General features: G+C 44.1%; 5 protein-coding genes across 9 annotated transcripts; 2 read left to right on the plus strand and 3 right to left on the minus strand.

Moving 5' to 3' along the window:
- Nucleotides 1-864: 864 nt before the first annotated feature.
- shmt1 (serine hydroxymethyltransferase 1 (soluble)) lies at nt 865-7,262 on the minus strand. Of its 4 annotated transcripts, none has more exons than XM_084438137.1 (12): nt 7,216-7,262; nt 5,775-5,900; nt 5,384-5,529; nt 4,722-4,837; nt 4,329-4,489; nt 3,161-3,242; nt 2,708-2,920; nt 2,496-2,609; nt 2,212-2,334; nt 1,856-1,972; nt 1,667-1,777; nt 865-1,497 (listed from the first exon to the last, which is right to left on the minus strand). In XM_084438137.1, the coding sequence occupies exons 2-12, from the start codon at nt 5,865-5,867 to the stop codon at nt 1,325-1,327; spliced, it is 1,449 nt and encodes a 482-aa protein (XP_084294263.1). In that variant the 5' UTR covers nt 5,868-5,900; nt 7,216-7,262; the 3' UTR covers nt 865-1,324. The 4 variants fall into 4 exon arrangements, with proteins under 4 accessions (XP_084294263.1, XP_084294265.1, XP_084294266.1 ...); XM_084438139.1 differs by having other exon boundaries at nt 7,130-7,248; XM_084438140.1 differs by lacking the exon at nt 7,216-7,262 and adding an exon at nt 6,926-6,946.
- Nucleotides 6,439-14,121, plus strand: bud31 (BUD31 homolog). Of its 2 annotated transcripts, none has more exons than XM_084438146.1 (5): nt 6,439-6,461; nt 10,571-10,668; nt 10,803-10,925; nt 11,035-11,201; nt 13,194-14,120. In XM_084438146.1, exons 2-5 carry the CDS (start codon nt 10,575-10,577, stop codon nt 13,242-13,244), a joined length of 435 nt encoding a protein of 144 aa, XP_084294272.1. In that variant the 5' UTR covers nt 6,439-6,461; nt 10,571-10,574; the 3' UTR covers nt 13,245-14,120. The 2 variants fall into 2 exon arrangements, with proteins under 2 accessions (XP_084294272.1, XP_084294271.1); XM_084438145.1 differs by having other exon boundaries at nt 6,445-6,461; nt 10,566-10,668; nt 13,194-14,121.
- On the minus strand, nt 7,400-10,299 carry pdap1b (pdgfa associated protein 1b). The gene is made up of 6 exons (XM_084438144.1): nt 9,898-10,299; nt 9,538-9,629; nt 9,265-9,360; nt 9,040-9,158; nt 8,789-8,940; nt 7,400-8,582 (listed from the first exon to the last, which is right to left on the minus strand). The coding sequence occupies exons 1-6, from the start codon at nt 9,908-9,910 to the stop codon at nt 8,527-8,529; spliced, it is 528 nt and encodes a 175-aa protein (XP_084294270.1). The 5' UTR covers nt 9,911-10,299; the 3' UTR covers nt 7,400-8,526.
- Nucleotides 14,122-15,329: 1,208 nt separating the features above from the next.
- On the plus strand, nt 15,330-19,167 carry cpsf4 (cleavage and polyadenylation specific factor 4). The gene is made up of 8 exons (XM_084438143.1): nt 15,330-15,679; nt 15,989-16,039; nt 16,302-16,454; nt 17,290-17,385; nt 17,504-17,597; nt 17,720-17,792; nt 17,913-18,077; nt 18,212-19,167. The coding sequence occupies exons 1-8, from the start codon at nt 15,577-15,579 to the stop codon at nt 18,278-18,280; spliced, it is 804 nt and encodes a 267-aa protein (XP_084294269.1). The 5' UTR covers nt 15,330-15,576; the 3' UTR covers nt 18,281-19,167.
- Nucleotides 19,168-19,458: 291 nt separating this feature from the next.
- On the minus strand, nt 19,459-21,309 carry atp5mf (ATP synthase membrane subunit f). The gene is made up of 4 exons (XM_084438147.1): nt 21,277-21,309; nt 20,404-20,511; nt 20,102-20,218; nt 19,459-19,646 (listed from the first exon to the last, which is right to left on the minus strand). Exons 1-4 carry the CDS (start codon nt 21,290-21,292, stop codon nt 19,618-19,620), a joined length of 270 nt encoding a protein of 89 aa, XP_084294273.1. The 5' UTR covers nt 21,293-21,309; the 3' UTR covers nt 19,459-19,617.
- Between the last annotated feature and the right edge of the window lie 762 nt (nt 21,310-22,071).

The following is a 22,071-nucleotide window of genomic DNA, read 5'->3' on the forward strand; positions in this document are numbered from 1 at the left end:
TCTTAGTGAGGACTCGAGCAGCAGTGTTCTGAATCAGCTGCGTCTGATCGATTTTTGAGACCTGTTAACACACCTTTACAGTTGTTAAGTCTACTGAAGATAAACGCATGGACAAGTTATTTCAGATCCTGCTGAGACATAAATCCTTTAATCCTTGATATATTGTTCAGGTGATAGTAAGCTGGCTTTGTAATTGTCTTAAAGGACAATGCTCGTTTTTGACAACCTGGACCTTATTTACGACATATATGACGTTTAACTCACCGAGATCACTTTGGTGTAGTTCGGAGGCATGTAGAAGAAATTTAAAATCCAGCGCGAGCCAGTATATCCATGTAATGGCGGTGGTGGTGGCAACGAGAATGCAGCTTCTAAAAATCTATTTTCTGCCGCGAAACGGTTGTTTTCATCAATCTGTCTTGATGAATCGCTAGTTGTGCTTACATAGAGCATAGGCCTGTTGTGGATTTTAAATTTCTTCTACAGGCCTCCGAACTACACCAGTGATCTCGGTGAGTCAAACGTCTTATAATATGTCGTAAATAAGGTCCAGGTTGTCAAAAACTAGCATTGTCCTTTAATGTGACGGTTGAAATCACATTAAGACGTTGGACTGTTGAGTCCAAGATTTCTGGCTTCGTTTGTGGTTTTCAGCATTACTGATTGGAGCTGAGCACTGACTTTCAATCGTTCTTCTTTGGCTCCAAAGACAATTACTTCTGGCACAGTTCTGGCACATCGTCGTTTTGTTCAATGCACTTACTCATATAGATCTGGGGTGTGCATTTAAGTCTTTATAGTTAACTGATCTTGAATCAGTCATCCATCCATCCACATACCTCAAGGAAGAAAGCAAGCAGAACACACAGTAAAGAACTTCTTTTAAATCGTCATAAGAGCATATATTAATGGTACAATTTAAGTCAATTGAATTTGGTCTTAAGAGTTACAGTGTATCTCTATTCAGAGCTTAAGAGCAGAGTTACACAAGGCAGTGGACAGCATACTGTAGGAGAGAAACAAGAACAAAGTCACAGTGTGGTGTTTAATTTGTCCAGATATCCACAAACCCTTGGTTAAAGCACTTCATCAAAGGTAACAAGATGTCCGCAACAGTATCAAGGGCAACTGTTGGCATACAGCATTTGGGACTGGCATGAGTGGCGTGATCAGGGGCACAGTCAGAACGGTTGGCACAGACAGTGGAAAGGAAATTTGCATCTTCAGTAACACACACACACACACACACACACAAACCAGCAAAGGCCACTCAAGGGCATTTGACAGCAGTTTAAGAGCAAAAGTCAGATTTCTCCTTGGTTCTCTAGAGCTCAGGCAGGCCCGGCATGGGGAAGGTGCCTGCGAAGGCCTCCACATCTGCCCTGAGCTCCGCTACCTCCTGCTGGTGCTTCTCTCCGTGGGCCAAGGCCTCCTTGAAGTCCTTTAGAGTGGCCTTGGGGTCCAGGCTGGACTGGATCTGCAGTGTCAGCTTTATAGCTGCAGGACAGACACCACAAGGGAGTCAGTGAGGTGTAATGCACTCGCTTTAACACGTGCACACACACACACGCGCACACACACGCGCACGCGCACGCACGTGCGCGCACACACACACACACACACACAAACGCGCACACACACACACACACCGAGGGTCTAAGCTTACCTCTGTGGATAAACTCTGCTACTTTCCTGAAGTCAGACTCTACCAAGCCTCTGGAGGTCAGAGCAGGGGAGCCGAACCTCAGACCACTGGGACGCAGCGCACTCTTGTCACCTGAAATAAACACAGTGTTACTATGCACGCACACCCCCCACACACACAGATAAGGTAACGTGTGTGTACGCATGTTACCCGGGCAGGTGTTTTTGTTGCAGGCGATGGCGCAGGCTTCCAGAACCTTCTCAGCCCGCCCTCCGTCGGTTCTGTTGGGCCGCAGGTCCAGCAGGATCAGGTGGTTATCAGAACCGCCTGGAGAACAGCAGGTCGGAGAGTGTATGAGAAACTGTCTGAATCTCTGAGAGAGGCGTCTGGGAAACAAGTGAGCAATGTGGAAGCAGCCCCAACTTTTTTTTTTCCCCCCCCAGAGTCAGAATCAGAAAGTAATGTGGTCTAATCTGGTTGGGGCTGGTTAAAAATACTGCCACAATGCTAGCCTAATTCACCCAGATCTCTCTGGTGTTGAGGGTCAGGGCCTGATTCAGTCTCACCAGTGACGATCTTGTAACCGTGGCTGATGAGGGCGTTGGCCAGGGCTTTACAGTTGGCCACCACCTGCAGCTGGTAGACCTTAAACTCCGGGGTCACGGCCTGCTTCAGGGCCACCGCCACTCCTGAGAAAGAGGGAGACGGAGAGACGAGAGCGGAGACAGCTGGAGTGAGCGTGACCCGTTGTGTTGGCGGCGTATCGGCCAAGGCGTGATCGACCAGTCACGGATATGGCGTGTATAGAGCGTAGAAACCGGGTGAACAGAGGGTCGTGTGCTCCTCCTACCGGCGATGGCGTGGTTGTGAGGCCCTCCCTGCAGACCGGGGAACACGGCCTGGTTGATCGGAGACTCCAGGTTGTACAGCGTCTCCTTCCCTTTGGCGTCCACACTACGCACACCTGAGGAAGATGGGATCTAGACTTAAGCACCTGCACTCTCATTAAGTGAAGCCTTTTTTATCACACTCACGCGCGCACGCACACACACGCACACACACCCTTCCTGTAGAAGATTACTCCGGACCGGCAGCCTCGGAGTGTTTTGTGCGTCGTCGTGGAAACAATATCGCAGTACTCGAAGGGGGAGGGCACCACACCGGCTGCCACCAGCCCGCTGATGTGGGCCATGTCGGCCAATAGGAACGCTCCGTTCTCATCCGCAATCTGACGCAAACGAGCATAGTCGAGGTTACGGGAGTAGCAGCTTGTTCCTGGAGAGAGGACGAGACGAGGGTTCAGTTACCATATCTAAATCTGGCTCCAGGCCAGGCCAAGTCTGCATTGACAGAGCATAAAAACACACTGTATCAACAGAAGTACATAGTGTTATCTAAAACAGCATGCCCTGTTCCCTGTGCTGTGAGTGTGAGTGATTGTGTGAATGGGTACACTGTATAAACTGAACTGCTGACGTCAGGACCTGCTGTTTGTGTGTGTGTGTGTGGTGTGACCTGCAATGATGAGTCTGGGGTGAAACAGTCGTGCATTCTCTTCCAGTCTGTTGTAGTCAATTAAGCCAGTCTCTGGATTGACCTACAGAGGACACATTCAGGACATGATAAATCAGTTCAACCCCCCCCCCCCCCCCCAGCCCTCCCACACACACTCCTGCTTTCATAGACTAAGGGCTGTAGCTGAACTTTAGTCAGACATACATGTTGCAGACAGATAAGAGTTGGGTCATTCTGAATAACTCTGAACCCCCTTCAGACCTCATGTAATCAACTTGAAAAACACTCGGCAGGTCCACAGTACACCCAAAAACGATTGGATTATCACCATCAGGCTCTACTCATCAGCCTATCAAGGGAGAGTGGGGGCGGGGACATAACCTAGAAAACCTATAGTTGTAGAGGTTACATCTACTGGGTCAGGGACTTGCATTCACTGGGTCAAAGTGACTGTCAGGGGACCACAAAAACTAAATTTGTGTAGAACAACATTTGGAGACTCTACACTCCTTATATGATTCTATAAAGAGTGTTAAGAGATAGTCCTTGCCACAGAGGACTGGCTAATGAAAGATCTGTGTCAGATTTCAGAGCCCAGTAGAAGACTAGTAATACTAGTGATCTCTTGAGTAGGGAGTGTTCAAATTCTGAGGTTGTGTGTGTGTGTTAAGAGATGCGCGGATGGAGTTTGAGCGCACCCGAATCCGCGTGCACTCATCAATCATCCACCCGCCACCCACCAGACGTAATTATCTTCTAAAATTCAGAGACCCGCACGGGCCGCACCCGCACCCAACCCGCCAAACATGAAGTTATTGTATTTACATTTAAATTATGTCCAGCCGTTTGTGCTCATTTGCTTTTCCTATAGGCACATTTTCAGATTTTCAGATTATAGGCTCGCTTTCACAGGATCTCGGTTGACGAAGTGGTATTTGAGTGAGCTGCTGGCAGGTCTCGCGCTTTCTCGCAGTTGTTATAATATAATACATATAATTATAGTAGTTATTAAAAATGAATATAACTGACAAATCCACCCGCAATCCACCCAAAATTAATCACAATGTTGATTTTTATTGGCCCACCCACCAGCGGATGCGGATATCCGCGGATGTCGCGGATATATCCGCAATATTCGCATCTCTAGTGTGTGTGTGTGTGTCTGTACCTTGTAAGGCATGGACTCAAAGAAGATGGAGGTGGCAGAGATCTTCTTCTTGTCAGTCATGAAGCCGTGGGTCAGGTGACCTCCGTCAGGCAGGTCCAGTCCCATGATCCTCCCATGGGGCTCCACGATGGCGGTATACACCGCAAAGTTAGCAGGTGAACCTGGGGGGGAGGGAGAGAGAAGAGCCAACACATTTTACAAACAAATAACCAAAAACAATTTGCATAATAACAGATACTGGGTACTGAGATGTTCTTGTGAAACATCTATGATGCCTTTTAGACAGGTCCAGAGACATCATGGCAATGATTGATGTTAATTGAGTACTCAGCCAATCAATGAGTCAGAAAGTGTGTGTGTGTGTGTGATTGTGTGACTGAGTATTTTTAATACCTGAATACGGCTGCACGTTGACACCCCATTTCTCTGAGTCCAGACCATAGGCCTCTAGGGCTCTCTCCTGGCACAGTCTCTCCAGCTCATCCACATGCTCAGTACCTCCATAGTACCTACACACACACATACACACGCGCACACACACACACACGTTAGAGTTTAATATTAATGAGTGTTCATCATGTGGTGAAGGTGTTAGGTAGGGTGTGTGAGTGTGTGGGGGTGTATATGTGTGTGTAGTAAAGTAGTGGTAGGTACCGTGTAGTAAGGTAGTGTTAGGTAGTGTGTGTGTGTATGTGTGGTAAGGTAGTGTTAGGTAGGGTGTGTGTGTAGTAAGGTAGTGTTAGGTATGGTGTGTGTGTAGTAAGGTAGTGTTAGGTAGGGTGTGTGTATAGTAAGGTAGTGTTAGGAAGGGTGTGTGTGTAGTAAGGTAGTGTTAGGTAGGGTGTGTGTGTAGTAAGGTAGTGTTAGGAAGGGTGTGTGTGTAGTAAGGTAGTGTTAGGTAGGGTGTGTGTGTGTATGCGTGGTAAGGTAGTGTTAGGTAGGGTGTGTGTGTGTAGTAAGGTAGTGTTAGGTAGGGTGTGTGTGTAGTAAGGTTGTGTTAGGTAGGGTGTGTGTGTGTGTAGTGAGGTAGTGTTAGGAAGGGTGTGTGAGTGCACCTCTGCCCGGGGTATCCCTCAGAGTACTTGTTGTTCATGCAGGAGCCTAGGGCCTCCAGCACAGCTCGGCTGGTAAAGTTCTCAGAGGCGATCAGCTCCAGTCCGTACGTCTGTCTGTGCTTCTCCTTCTTAATGATGTCAAACACCTACCACACACACACTCACACGTCAATCACCTGTACAATATCACTTCTACATATACACACACAAACAGACCTGCAAACTCCGGAGTAGTGAAAAAGGTGACGACATAAAAAACTAAAACCCTCTAGATTCACTGAAACTACCATGGTTAACATAAAAAGGTGACTGTAGCCAAAAGGTGACAAATTTGCAGGTCTGCATAAAACTCACATGCACTCACACACACGAAACACACACACATACGCACCTTAGAGTCATTGGTGGAGAGTGGCTCCAGCATCATTTTGTTGTGGGACTCCCACATGTCTTTGCTCTCATGGTGACCGTTTGTCAGAGACATGGCTGAGTTTTCCTCTCACAGACACAGGGAGATCTACATGAACAGACACAAAGCAGTACGAGGTTAGTCTCGGGACAGAAAGTAGGTCTGCAAAAATAAACACCCACCATACACTAGTCGTGTCAATTAGGACACATGACACAAACATATCATATTTGTTAACCAGTCACTTCACAAAGCAGCCAAGCTCCCTAAATCATCAATATCACTTAGCTTTATCATGTTACTTCAAGATTCAAGATTTCTTTGTCACGTGTACACGTACGTGTACAGTTACAGTAAATTTTGCTGCCGGCTCCAAGATTATGCACAATACAGATAACTTCAATACTCAATTTACAAAATGCATTACAAATTGTTTCTTTTCATAGCAACAACACTTAGCATGTGTTTTGTGAGATTTCTCACCAGAGTATCTATTCTCTACCCAAAGACCCAGCAGCAACATAATCAGCACAGGAGTGGGGTGACGCTTTCATACTGACAGTCCAAGCCCTACACCACAGCAGCCCCGCCCAGGCCCAGTTAAACTTTAACTGGACAGATTTCTCTGGTAATTACTTTTTTGATAGGAAAACAGCCAACACACTCATGGTGAGTAACACAAACCAGACTAGCAAGATAACAGGGTCGATCTGTTTTGTAATTCACTCACAAAGTTAATGACTCTTTCAAGAGTGTTGTTCAAATCATAAGTCAAACGTTGCTCGACCTACTTGTCTCGCTGTCTATGAGATCTGTAGTAATTCTACCTTATAAAAAAGTGGGTCAGTGTCCTGAATTACCCTTCCCTTATCTGCAAGCTGGAATTGGACATGCACCGTCTAGCACGTGCCATTCACGGGCTGTCAGACAGGCTTTGTTAGCTAACGTTAGCTAGCAAACTCTGATTTAGGAACCGAGGGCACCCTAATTTGTTAGCAGGTTATGACTTTTTCTGATTATACATTGCAATTTGCAAAGGTTAGTTAGAGCTAGACGTTCCCACTGCGGCCGTGCGGTCACATTTTCCCGCGACACATTTCCTTGTACTTGCATTAGCTGGGCGGGACACTTACACGTGTTTCCGAAAGAAAATGTTCAAATGTATGCGAAAATGATTGACATTGTGTTGTAACGTCCCCTGCTAACTTCACTTCCCCGGCTAACTTCGCTTGCTAGATAGTAACGCTAGCTACCACCAGTACTTTTGGCAGGAAGGTTAATTTACGGCCAAAACAAGTCAACTAAAAAACATGTTTAAATAAATAAATATGCCTTACTTGTCAATAGTTAACACTGGCGTCTTAACTGGACAAAGGCTATAATAGTTTGTTCAGGCAATGTTACAATTTTGTTGGCTACCCACCGGTTTTGCGATGCAGCTCTAGTTGTCTGGATGACATTGACAGATTTGGACAGAGAAAGGAGTAAAGTCCGCGAAAACAGCCAACCAATCAATTTACTAGGAGGTATTTCCCCTCCTCTTCAGGAAGCCAGAGCCAAAATGACAGATCAAAACAAATAGAACTGGCACATAATATGTACTGCTGATCAATATTTTAAGTAAAAAGTATACATTATGATATACATAATTGTACATTCAGGTGGACATGGGCCAAACATTATTGAGATCTTTGAAAATCCAAATGTGACCCATTAAGTGCAATACAGTTGCAGTTATAGTTAAGGTCAGGCGTGTATAACAATAACCTGGTTTATACTTCTTGTAACGTCATCCTGGCATGCCCTCACTGACTCAATAATCAATATCAGTTTATTGGCTATGTATATGGTTTACACACAGTACTAGGGAAATTTGTCTAGGGTAATGGCATACGCTGATGAAGATGACATAGCACAGGTTGCAGGACAGGGATGGACAGTGCAAAAACATGACATTTTGTGTCAAGCAAGTAATATTCCTGGGACCTAATGCAAAGGTAGTGTTGACATAGCAGTGCCAAGGTATGGTGGGGATAGACTGCAGCTCCTGAAACAAATACAGTACATCTGGTACCTCCTTATACTAACATCAATGATTTACCATAATTATAGAACAAATCCCATTCAGTTCCATTACTGGTGATCCTTCTCTCCTGTACTCTTCTGATCTGACCACAATAAAGAGACCCTTTATGTGCTGCATATGTGATGCCACAAATCACCATAAGAATGATTACCACAAGGATTGGCACCTTTTAATGGATGATATTGTGTGGTACCATGCAGTGCTGACAGGGGTGACACTCTATGCTCCCATCACCACGAAGCCCTTCTTATGGAAAATAAATAAGCATCTCAATGACATCATCATATTCATCTGAAATATATATTCATGATTGAGCTATTATTTACAACGATCCACCAAAACCACACAAGTGAGAAATATCACTCATTAGTAAAGAAGATCTGCATGTTAATAAATATTATATCATGTAACAGTATCATGTGCAGGGCAAGGAGGGGTTGTGTAAGTGAACACGTTTTCTTAGCAATGTAACAAAGCTAGAATTACATGTGAGTTATCCCGAACCATGTTTACATATCTCACTCTTATTTGCCTCCATCCAAATTACTGTATTAATTTACAGTAAAAGTGAAATACACTTCATAGCTTTTCCTTTAAAAATAGTATTGCATCAGTCCATGAATGCCTTGTTGATAAATAAACTTTGCATCATTTCAGAGAGAGTGAATTTACTCCTTTTGCTGCTGCTGCTGCTCCTTCTTTTGCTGTAAGAACAAAAAGTAACAGGATGAATTAAGTAGCATCATAAACATTATTAAGTAACATCATAAACATATAATGTACATTAGTAACGTACTGAGCCATGTACAGTGAACCACACAGAACATCTTGCTAAGACTGGAATGTAGAGTTAGCAGCATTTATTCCATAAATATTGTGCCCAAGCAGGGCCAGGCCAGGGACCGCCCACCTTTCCTCTCCTCCTCTTTCTTCCGTGCAGCCTCCTCCCTCTGTTTCTTGATGATGGCGAGGCGAGCGAGGTCAGCTTTAGCCTGGTCTGTCTTCCCTGCCAGGTGCATCTTCATGTAGCGCTCCTTAGCCTTCTGCTTCTCAATCTCCTCTCTGAGAGGAGAGACCACAATATAGGACAATAGATGTATGTTTATATGTGTGTGTTTGTGTGTGAGAGAGAGAGAGTGTGTGTGCCTCAGCCTCTCTCACCTCTCTCTCCTGGATAGCTGTTTGGGCTCATCCAGCTCGATCTGTGTGACCTTCTTTGATTTTGACGCCACTCTGTTGGGGTTCTCGATGTCTATCAACCCCTCCACACCTTTTCTCTTCTACAGGTCCAGAGTAATATCACAACACAATAAACGCTAAACCAAATGCACTGTTGGTAGTGTATTCATTCTGTATAAGAAGAGAGAAAGAGACAGGTGTATGTACCTGTGAGCCCTCATCGTCACTGTCTTCAGAGCCAGACCCTGGAAGCTTATCTTCCTCAAGATCATTCTGAGCTGCACCCTCTGCTTCTTCCTCCTGCTGCTTCCCGCACACATATACACACGCACACATATATACACACACACACACACACACACACACACACACACACACACACACCAAACAGTTTGATCACCTTGGGTCCTATTATGGCTGACATGAGCATACCGAATTAAGTCAACAGACATCCAGGAATAACTCCCAGAGATAACTAGCCTTTTTCCTCTCCTTCTCTTCCTTCATCTGAGCGTCTATCTCATCGGGACTGGTGTAGGTCCGCATACGACCCTTATGGCCACCTTTCCTACCTAAAAGATAAGGGATATAGAATGATGTAAAAGAATTGCTGCACACAGCTACACAGTGCTAAAAAAAGAATAAAACAAATACAGCTGTAAGAAGTTGCATTCATATAGAGTATAACGTTTGTGGCCACATATTACAATGGCAAACAATAGCTAACGGTAAAGTTAATATTATTCTCAAGCGAACCACAGTAGAGAAGCTATAGGCTAGCAACTGTAGGCAGGTACGCTATTTTTACTTCACACATATAGCATGTCATACAATTCTTACCTCCTTTAGGCATTTTGATATACTACACTTTTATTAAAAACGCCTTATAAGAGATGTACCAATATAAATACATATATCCTATATTGCCTGACAGCCTTGCTGACAGCTGCCTAAAAACAGCTTGAGCGGATCCTCCTCACAGCACAGCATTTAGTTGCCCAACAAATTGCCTTATAGTAAACAACCCCAAATGTAACTATATTGTGTATATTTTAGGCAAAATCATATACTGAGTAAAATACGACGTGAATCCAAATTAATCATGCATTGAATTCATATTTATGCTCTACAAAACAAAATAAATAACGGAATTATTTGATTAATTCAGGGGCAATCTTTTAGTTAACCGACCTGATGCAATATGCCAAGACCGAGAGCAACACGCCCAATTTGATTTCAGTACTATATACACAGCCATTAGAGAATATGAATACAAAATTGTACTTCTTCAGTAACAAATAGCATTATTTACATGTAGACAAATAATTTATTGCAAATAAAATGGTATACGTTATTTGTTTGTTTGAGACGATGACGTATATCTCACTAGACAAAGAAAACAGAAGGACCCAACCGAAATTGACGCATTTAGGAAGTGACGGGCCTTGAGAAATACGGTAGTATCGGAGTATCAGGCTTTGTGATATTTTCTGTATTTTTTCGTATAGTTAAGAGAGATGCCTAAAGTAAAAAGAAGTAGGAAGCCCCCTCCTGATGGCTGGGAGCTTATTGAACCGACTCTGGACGAGCTGGACCAGAAGATGAGAGAAGGTAAGTTAACTAGGCTAGCTAGTGTAAAGATCGCAGCTTCACAAAAACATAGCACAACAAATACACGGTTTGTCTCGTTAGCCCAACGATATTCAACCACCCTGTTTACTATAACATTTCAAACTTCTCTTTAGCCGAAACGGAACCTCACGAGGGAAAGCGGAAGGTGGAATCACTTTGGCCGATCTTCAGACTGCATCACCAGAGGAGCCGCTACATCTTCGACCTCTTCTACAAAAGAAAGGCCATCAGCCGAGGTAACGTTTTGTCCTCAGGAACAGTCCCCGACTCCCCACAACTCCAAACCCTGGGAACCAATTCACATGTGATGTGTATACTGACTCTGCTCTGTGTTTGTGTGCTCAGAGCTGTATGATTACTGCATAAAGGAGGGATACGCAGACAAGAACCTGATCGCCAAGTGGAAGAAGCAGGGCTATGAGAACCTGTGTTGCCTGCGCTGTATCCAGACACGAGACACCAACTTTGGAACCAACTGCATCTGCCGAGTCCCAAAGAGCAAGCTGGAAGTGGTGAGTTTGTTTGGCATGGATGTATTGTGCACGTGAAGTGGCCATAAACTGCCATCTAAACGGATTTGGCTGAAAGAAGAAAGAACGAGCACCAATACAACACATTGGGATCGAGTGTATAGGATGACATGGCCTAAAGTGAGGTCATTATGTGTTCAAGTTGGCTTTTTGTCATATATACAAGATAGCGTTTTATTTGTTTGTCAGGGACAATACAAACAAACAACATTGTAACTAGAGATGGGATTTATGGCTCTTTGAAGAGAGTTGGATCTTGAGGATCCGTTCCTTTCAAAGAGCCATTAAAAAAACTGGCTCATTTTTATTTATTTATTTTTAAGAAGCCAGCCTGGGGGTGACCCATTTTATCTGGGAAATAATCACTGGGAGGAATGATAGGGTTCAGTCATTCAAACTTAGACCTCCAATATATATTCTATTGGTGGGATATTCTGCAATAATGATTAGGCTATAATTTCATTTGGTAATGGCTTGTGTGGACATTTGTGGTAAACATTCCACAGGGTGGCGCCACATGTCTCTGCTTTGACAGCAAGATCATTTTTTGGGATTTACCCTTTGTATAAAATGTGTTTGTGTGTAAATAAACCTGACTTATGTTATTCACGCAACACCTAAAAAAAACTAAGCAGGCTACAATGAATTACTGTGCTCTCCTCCTGCCTGTTCGCCAGTGAAGTAGTAGGGAGGAGCTTGAGTGAAAAAAGAACGGCTCCCACAACTGCGAATCGGTTCCCATCGTTCGTTTTAAAGAGCTGTTCAAAAGAATCGGATCGTTCGCGAACGTCACATCACTAATTGTAATGGGCTACAATAACATGACACAGGTGTTGCATATAGGGTTTCTATTAGCCACTGCTAATTTGCAACCCCTGTCCCTATTTAGGCTTTTCTAATGAAATGAAATTCCTAATGTTACCCCTGGATAGGGCTGTCTTGAAAAACAGATGCTAATCTGAGATACATTTTTATAAATAAATGATAAATAAATGAACAAATTAGTTATATATAAAAACAATGAATCTAAAATACAAGATTTGGGTGTGGAAATGGCAATAATAGTGCAAGTTATTTCAGTAGCGGGGGTGGGCTTCATGGCTCAGAAGTGTCACCGCTTGAAGGTAGAAACTGTCATTAAGCCTGGCGGTGCAAGAACGGATAATTCTGTACCTTCTGCCAGAGGGAAAGAAGAGAGTATGCAGGATGCCTTTTGTTCATGGAGAATGGAGTATGCCCTCTGGAGTAGATGGCTGGTGTAGGTGGGTGCTGGCCCCCTGTGATGTGCTGATTTCTAGGGCTGCCCCCTGAAAGTCAATGACGAACTACTCGGAGACCCTTAAGTCGACTGAGATTCTTGAAGTCGAGCAGTTGTTTTTTTTGCTCCACTGATAAGATGTGCTGGTGGGCTAAGGCCACTCATGTGATTTATGTAGGACAGGCCAATAATTCGTTATAGACCTAGGCTATTACCGTAGCTATTAGGTTTGCAGGAAAAAGAGACTGAAGACTGACATAGCGGAGGGAAAGATAAGGCAGGGAATCCCTCTCCCGCCCACCATGCGCCTGGCCTACTATGCGCCAACAATCGCATGCATCCCAAGTGGAATAAGTATCGCAACACAAAACGGCTTTCCTAGATCAATATTGTATCCGCTGGATATAAACTGTGAGTTTTTGTTTAAAGTTTGACAGCTGTCCCAACTCCAGCAGTCTCCCCTTGGCCTAGGCATATGGAGAGAGAGAAAAAGAGGAATGAATCGTCAAATCTCTGGTTTGAACAGGCGGAGTCGTACAGCCCTACTGATTTCACCACCCCTCTAGTGCTTTGCGGTCGCGAGTGCTATACATACTGTAAGGCACCCAGTCAGCACTCCATGGTGCACCTGTAGATGTTCTTGAGTAGTGGAGGGGACATGCATATCTTTTCCTTGTGATGTAAACATTCTAATTCTGTCTTCTCTCTCGCTACAGGGAAGGATTATCGAGTGCACCCACTGTGGCTGCAGAGGGTGTTCTGGCTGAACAGCTTGGTTAGGCCTTTCTAAGGGACATGAGGGCTCATTCGTTCTCCACCTCTGCTGACCACCCTGAAGAGAGATTGTGTTATTAATATGTTCTGGTCCACAAACAACCTGTTATACCCGGTCCCAAAATCAACCTTTAATGTTTTATGCACTAATGGAAGTCTAGGTGGATAATACAAGGATAAGGAATGCCAATCATGCCATCTGAACACATTTCTTAGAACTGTCAGGTCCTCTCTGATCTCTACAAGTCCATAGAGAATATAGCTTAGGTATTGGCTGATTTGGGACTGGAGCATAGGCCTTCCTCTAGCTCTTACACTTAAAATGTTTGCAGGTCTGAAGAACTTTGTGTTGGATAAGCCGCCTAGCCTTCAGATTGGCTTTGGACAGCTTGCTGAGTCCTTCCTATTTCTCTCAGATCTGCAAATACTGAAGTGTTATGGGACAGAAGGAGTGAGACTATGGGTTATTTGTGTACAAGGTCTACCATTCCAGTTGTTTAGTGTATACTGTGATGGTTGTTAAAAGTGCTATTGTAACTCATTTCATATGTAGAGGGAAGGGAGAGGAAGGCTGGGGATATGGGCAGTGAGTTTGCTGTTTTACATGTCATTTTTTGAACCTGATGTTTTTCTTTATTTCATCATTTTAAATAAAGTTCTTCTGATTTACCTGCTTTTTCTTTGTTTGTTTACCTGGTAAAGTTTGTTTACTGTATGCATGAATAATTCAAGTATCCAAATGTAACTGAGTTGAATTGGTTAAACTCACTCCTCAGTATAAATACTGCCCACTCGGGCCTTCAAAAGTGGTGTAACTGGCAGCAGTGTTCGATCCCAGTGTTGGCAAATTGCGGGAGGAAGCAATACTGATAAGCGACCTGTTAGACGAATACCAAATAGGTTTAGTTTAAATAGTTTGCAACAGTTTATAAGAACTTACTTGGATACAACTGAATTCACACTAGATTCACACCAAGATCCTACAGGCTTTCTACAGAGGCACAACTGAAAGCATCCTGACTGAACATCACAGAGTGGTATGGGAACTGCTCTGTAGTGTGGTCTGCCCAACACATCAATGGCTGTGAGCTTTCCTCCATCCAGGAGCTATAGAACAGTCAAAGAGTGCCGATAAAGCCCACAGAATCATCAAAGACCCCAGCCACCCAAACCCATGGCCTGTTTCAGGTACTGCCATCTGGCCAGCGTTATCGCAGCCTCAAGGCCCGGACCTGCAGGCTCAGAGATGGTTTTTCCATCAGGCAACCAGACTCCTTAACAATAGACACTAAGCCTGCTGCCCCTGCCACTCACACATAGGCTCACTCAGACTGCACAGTACATACACACACCCACATGCAGCCATGCACATTTGCATCTTCATACACTATCCACTTTATGCATACTGGAGTCTATTACATCGGATAATACTGTTACAATTGTATTGTGTCTATTGTAGTGTTTTTATTCATATTTATCCTGTACTGTTACTGTTTTTATTGCTATTCTTGTGTTGTTAGTTATTCTGTGGCTGCTGCGTAATTGAGGAGCCAGAACCCAAGAATTGTACTCCCCTGTACCTGTAGAATGGATGTAATAAAAAACTGATCTGATCTGTGTACTCCGCAAGGATGATGGAAAGGGAATGACAGTGTAAAGCAGGGACACTTTAGATTGTATTACACAGCCAGAATACATCTCCATATTGATTGGGGAGTACTTAATCATTGTCACAGGTGTTCATGGTAATTTGGAAAATGAACTGATGAAACACCAAAATCAAAGGGTAGCATTGCAGAGCAGGAACTTGGAAGACTAGGTGTGCTAATCGATGCCAGAAAATGTCATGCGAATGCAGGTTAAGAAAGAAAGTCAAGAAAATACCAGCAGCCCTCGCAAGATTACTTTAAATAGAATGCAATAATTTAACACTCACACACTTCATTTCCGCTACTTCATCACTTGTTTAGGAAAAATAGGTGGGATCGTACCATAGAGGATCGTACCCTCAGAGTTTGATTACATTTGCCAGGTCAAAGGGTGGAGTTCAACCTGCGCGTGCGCGCGTTCTAGAAAGTTGTTCAGGTTGGAGAAACAAGACGAAACACTCTTTACCGCGTTTGATTTATTCTCGTTGTGAATTAAGTGTCCTTTTAGCTTGCTACGTTTTAACTAGTTTTTCGTGTCATTTGATTTCATAAATTGAGCTAGCTAGCAGAGCTTGCGGATAGCGAAGGACCGTTGATTAGCTTAGCATAGCTAACGTTAGCTAGCTAGCTATAAGCTAGCGTGTTTCTATTGATTGGAGCCCTTCGAATTGTAAACATGCAGGACCTTCTAGCCACCGTAGATCACATCAAGTTTGATCTGGAGATCGCGGTGGAGCAGCAGCTTGGTGCACAGCCTTTGCCATTCCCTGGAATGGACAGTAAGTCTGGTCTCCTTAACGTGCACAACATTCGTAGCTTGCAACCAAAGTTAAACTCATCCTGGGTCCAGACCTCTATCTGCCCACTCTCAGCGGAGTGTTACGACTTGACAATTCTGTCTACCAGACTACAACTATAGCTAGCGACAGCGTATGCTACCTACCCTTTTCTTTGTGACATTACTAGCCAACTCCTATGTGTTGAACTTAGCCTAGCTAATAGGTATCAGAAATCTAATATTTTTCCTCGTGCGTTTGTATATGGCTTGGTTTGCAGTGTCTGTACCACTGTATTCCTTGTTTCCTCAGAGTCTGGAGCTGCAGTCTGCGAGTTCTTCATGAGAGCCGCCTGTCAGAAAGGTAAAGATGATTACAAGCCTCTTAACCTTCCAGATTCAGATCTTTATTCGTCACATGCAAACGTACAGTGTGCAATCACAGTGAAATGTTACTGCCGGCTCCGTGATGTGCTCAAAAGTTACACCCCTCTCATACAAGCAGGTCACTGTCAAGGACTTTTATCTCTCCAGTTCAAGCCTCTGCATGTTCCCCGTTGACACAATACAACAATCCTGTCTGCCTGATCAACGTGTCCATCTGACGAGTGTGTTTTCACTTGCAGGTGGGATGTGTCCTTTCCGTCACATCAGTGGGGAGAAGACGGTGGTGTGTAAGCACTGGCTCCGAGGGTTGTGTAAGAAGGGAGACCAGTGCGAGTTCCTCCACGAGTATGACATGACCAAGATGCCCGAGTGCTACTTCTACTCAAAGTTCGGTCAGTAACCCTGGCAGAGACATGGTGTTTGACCTTACTACATAGGCATATCTCACACATTCTCACTCACTTCTCACGTTTTCTTGCTCAATTTGGTCAGTTTTTGCCAAACTAAGGACCTTATACTCAAAAAGGTAACACAGCTGCCTAATGTGTCAATATAATACAGAAACACTCTGTTCACACATAAAAGCAAAGTTTATCGAAAAAGGTTGTGCTTCCTCAAAGGTGTGTGTATATCATCCATACTGTAGAGTGCCTATGTAACAGGTGTCACTGCGTCGCTCATCAATATTGCTCCCACCCCCACTTGTCCCACACTTTAACCAGCTTCGCCAGCCAAAATTCGATGTGATGAGTTTTAAAGAATTAAACTCTGTTACATTTACTGTTTGGTAGAGGGACGAAGAAGTAAACATGACAAACCAATATGAGATTCAGAATGGTTATGAAAAGCTGGGACTGCTGATGTTTTACCTCTTGTATCCCTATGTGGATATAAAGCTGAATATATTTTGTAATCACCTTATCACAAGTGTATTGTTTTGATGCAGATATTCCATTTTTATAAAAAAAATATATATATATGTATAGATTTTTTTCCAGCAGAGTTCAGACTTTTTAGACGCCTGTGTTAATGTTTTTAATGCATGGCGCTTTAATTGAAAAGAAATGAGCCAAATCGTTGGATAAAAACGTAAGTAAATACACTCAAATACTCCACCTTTATGTCATCCAGATTTGAATTAATCAGTCTCTCCATCCCCCTCTCAGCCCCAGAGATGTCCGGTTCTGATGTCTGTTTGTGTATCTGTCTGTCCGCCCGTCTTTCTAGGCGAGTGCAGTAATAAGGAGTGTCCGTTCCTGCACATCGATCCAGAGTCCAAGATCAAAGACTGCCCCTGGTACGACAGAGGCTTCTGCAAACACGGTACGTCCTGTTTACGAAACACACAGGCACAAATGTTTCATGCACCTGTCATCAAGTTGATACAGTATTATGCTGCTGTGAATAGTAGTCAGATGTGTGTGATCTTCCTGTTCTGCAGGCCCTGACTGCAGACACCGTCACACCAGGAGGGTGATCTGTGTCAACTACCTGGTGGGCTTCTGTCCAGAGGGAAAGTCCTGTAAATTCATGCAGTGAGTTTCCTCTTCATAAGTACACTCGTGGCTACATTATGTTATATGTTTCTTGTTTTCGTGGTCCTAGTTTTAGAAGAGCTTTTGTGTGAATGTGATGTGGTCTTTGTGTGTTTTCACAGCCCTCGCTTTGAGCTGCCCATGGGAGCCACAGAACAGCCCCCTCTACCGTTACAAGCACTGAACCAGCAGAAGGTAGAGAACACAAACTCAGTCCTGTCTTTACACATTTTGATTTCCACATACTAGCATCAATGATCCGTCTCTGAGCTGCTGTACATGATAACACAGTGTCTTCTCATGTTCCCGTTCCAGCCCGTGCCGTCACTTGGCCGCCCGGCCCTCTGTATGATACAGCCGACCAATCCCGGCTCCGGTGGGGGTTACCAGCGGCCGCCTCACGGCATGGGCCCCAACATGCATCACAACATGGGAGGCAACCGAGGACCACGGCCCCTTGATCAGGTCACCTGCTACAAGGTGAGATTCTCTCTCTCTCTCTCTCATACATACACTCACTCACCAACTGTCTGTCATAGTTTACTGTTTCAGTACACTTTGAGGTTATAATCCCCCCCCCTCCCACACACCTCTATCTCCATCTGTCTCTGTAGTGTGGAGAGAAGGGTCACTACGCCAACAAATGCACCAAGGGCCACCTGGCCTTCCTGAGTGGCCAGTAACCTCCTTCATCGACGCCGTGCTGGTCCAGCTCTGCAGCTCACCCTCTCCTCAGATGGAAAAGAAGAGGCGGAGCCTCTCTAGACTCCTGGGACATAAACTCCCTAGCCACTCTGAACCTGCTCCCACTGACAGACACTTAAAAGGAGCAGAGACCGTCTGATACAGCCTGCAGTTCCACGGCTCAGCTCGATCAGCTGGTTCAAACGGACATGGCAGAATATATACCCAGATATAGAGGAAGATGCACTTGTCAATGGGAATACCGTCTACATGCATCCCAGCAGGCTTTGCGTCAGTTGAAATGCTGATTGCAAAGTGAGTGTTTGGAATGTCAGCTACTGAACAGACTGAAATGGTGGAATTCGTCGTTATACTGTTCCCGTCGTACCTTTCTTATAGTAAGGGTGAATTCACAAAGTAAACGTTACAGTTCCAGTAGCTCTCACCACATATGGACTATGTGAAAATAAATAACTGTATGGATGTCAATGAAACCTTAGTGTCCTGCTGTGCGGTGTCCTCCAGTCCAGTCCATCAATGTGCACCTGTGCCTGTTGTAATATTTTTTCACTATCAAATACTACTGGATGTCATTGATATTTATAAAAGCTATACTGTACTTCTCACACCAGAAATCTCAGTGAAGCTTTTCTGAAAATCTGTGAGAATGTGTCTTATTGATAATGGCTGCATTCCAACCTGGCATTTAACTCTGCGTATATTGTTTCATCTTACAATAGATTTTTTTTTACTTTTTACATCTGAGACAAGATTATATTGTAATCTATGAACAGCCTAACTTTCAAAGACAGGTTGGCATGCAACCGTTTATATGTTCTTCCACAGTTCAGTTCTGTCAGCTTTTGTACATTAAGACATGCCTTCTCTTTTCTAATCTACATTAAAAGTTCGCCAATTTTGTATCAGTTGTATTTTATTCCCTTGCTTGGATACACTTAGTCCAAAAATAACTACTATACACCTCCAGGATCATAGTTATTTCATATGCATTTCATACAGCATCATTTAATACAGAATTCAGGAACATGTACCGTATCCCTGATACCACTAACACAACACATGACAAAGCTCCTTCTGGGTGACGTCATCTAGCTTACTGTTATCCTAAATCACACCAGTAAGAACCTATGCAATCACTCCACCACACATTGATTCATAAATCTTAGATGTGTTTTTATTGGTCACAACGGTCATATTGTACAGAACATACACAGCTGAGAGCAGGGAGGGAGGACCCAGGCTGGCCCAATTGCAGGGGGTTGGGGGAGAGGAGTGGGATGGAGAGGTCTGGGGTCAGTAGGTGGTACAGTAGGGCTTAGTGGTACTTCCTCCAGCGGTCGTGCTCTGAGAGAAAGAATAGAGAGTCAAAGTCAGATGAATCACAAATAGAAAAGCCATGGAGAATAGCAGAAGATAATTGCAGCTGGTGATTAAAAGTATCGACAGTGCAATCCCTTTAAAATACTAGACTAGGTGACAAAATATCACTGTGGTGGATATGTTGTACATGTAACCCATACGTTTCAGCATGCCCAGGTTGGGATTCAAACCCTGGTCTCCTGTGTGACAGACACCCGTTTTAACCAGCTACACCCTTGAAAAGCTAGCTCTTCATCTGCACGGGTAGATGGTATTTATACTGGGGGAGTGAGTTTAATCAACAACTCGCCACCCACTCACATTGACTGTTTCCTCGGTTACACTTATGCATTTAAAATGTGCTGACCACTAATTTATAGTTTGTGAAATGTGTCTTGGGAAAGGGAATTTACGGTGTGTGTGTGTGTGTGAGTACTTACTGAGGTGCTCGTACTCCCACAGGTAGCTGAGGGCCACGTAGCCAAACACCACCATGGCCACACCACCGATTCCTCCTTTCTTCACATTCACATACTTGTTGTAGTATCTGTCATGGCCTAGGAGAGAATAAAACATTCCACAACATGCCAAATACACACACGGCTGGTATGTACATGGTTGACATACACTAGTGAGGCTGTGTAGTTGTGGTGGGGTTGACAATAGGTGTTTCACTGGTTAGTTTGTGCAAAGTTATGTCCAATACGGAAAGCTAACACCGGTGTGAGTCCTCAGTCCTCACCCCTGCGGATGGACGCGAGCACACCGTTGGGGGTGAAGTCCCTGCCGCCCAGCCAGGACCCCAGCTCTCCCAGCTTCACTTCCATCAGCCGCTTCTCAACCACAGGAACTGGAACAGCCACGGCCACAGGGACAGTTAGATACCACACTGATTAGCACTGGCGAGGAGAGGTTTTAGGTGCCCTCCACACTGCCCCAACCAACTCCCAACAAGCAACATTTTAAAGTTGGCAGTTGTAAGAATGTTGGAAGTTTAAATTTCTTGCAAACAGAAATGTGATGTCCATGGGCACCGACACTGAATGGGCACCGACTAGCCAACTATACATTTTAACTTAGCTATTATCTTCCTATTGGGACGTATTGACCATTTGAGTTGCATAATCTGAATGAATGAATATGCGTGCAGACAAGACAAGCCTCCATGCAGACCAGCAAATTACCTGTCTGCCAAGCTAGCACTAGATAGCAAACTGACTAGTTAGCCAACGTTAGCTAACTCAAGTTAGCTAGCAGCTAGCTTACAAAGTTTTGCTCATGATGCTCAAAGTAATCAATGCAATAGGTTAAGAAACAATAATGAAAGTTCCAGTTGTATAATAACATGCAATATAATACTGTATTTAGCCAGTTACTGTCTGTATATGGATGAATGGCAATGACAGCAAAGTCCTTGACTTGACTCAAAGGACCGTGGTCGCATTGAGGCCTCCAGACAGCGGTTACACACCAATATGCTACACATATCGCCCTTATTCAGTTGTAGAACCTGATAAATACGTATTGCTGACAGGCTAAATTATATTTATAACGGACAAGTGTCAAACTAAGTCGTGATAAGATGTTAACTTTGACAGACTAAATGCAGCGTTACCTGGTCTGTCCGCCATCTTGATCGGAGCGAGAATGTGGACTGCAGGGGATGATGGGAGTCAAATGGAGTGAGAGGATTGTGAGTGCACATCTGCTCCACTAGGTGTCAGTAAATCACACAACACAACACAACACAACTTGCATAATGATCAATATAATTGACAATGAACAGTCCCTCCATTTTCCCCGGAGTAGCCGATTAGTTCTGCCTGGGGTAACCAGTATGCTCTTGCATTATACGATGGTGCCTTTGTGATAGGTCAATGTTGTGAGGATGTTTTAGATGTCACTCCTCCATTGGTACATGGTAGCCTACCATAGAGGCCAGAGGCCCCGAGGCCCTATACATCCCCTTCAGCATAATTTACAGAGGAATACTGTACAGGAGAAACAAACATGACAAACAATATCCTAATAATACCTACAGTACTTGAGGCATTGGTTTTATATTTATTGTGTGTGTGTGTGTGTGTGTGTGCGTGTGTGTGGTCAGCCACACATAATCAGTAAGCACAGGAACATATCTCAACTTCAGGATTTCCTCATCCCATTCTCAGATCAATATCTATCAATATCTCTCACTCCTCTCTCTCTCTCTCACACACACACACACACACACACACACACACACACACACACACACACACACACTGAAAGAGAGTGATGGCCAGAATAGTGGTTTTGGCCTTCAGCCAAGGCCTCAGTCTTTCTCTCTTATTAGAGTGATTTTCCTCCACCACTTTAATGACAGTCATTAGATGTGCATGGAAGGATATTCTCTCTCTCTCTCACACAC

Source organism: Borostomias antarcticus (genome assembly GCF_949987555.1).
Source record: "Borostomias antarcticus genome assembly, chromosome: 5".
Taxonomy (NCBI): domain Eukaryota; kingdom Metazoa; phylum Chordata; class Actinopteri; order Stomiiformes; family Stomiidae; genus Borostomias; species Borostomias antarcticus.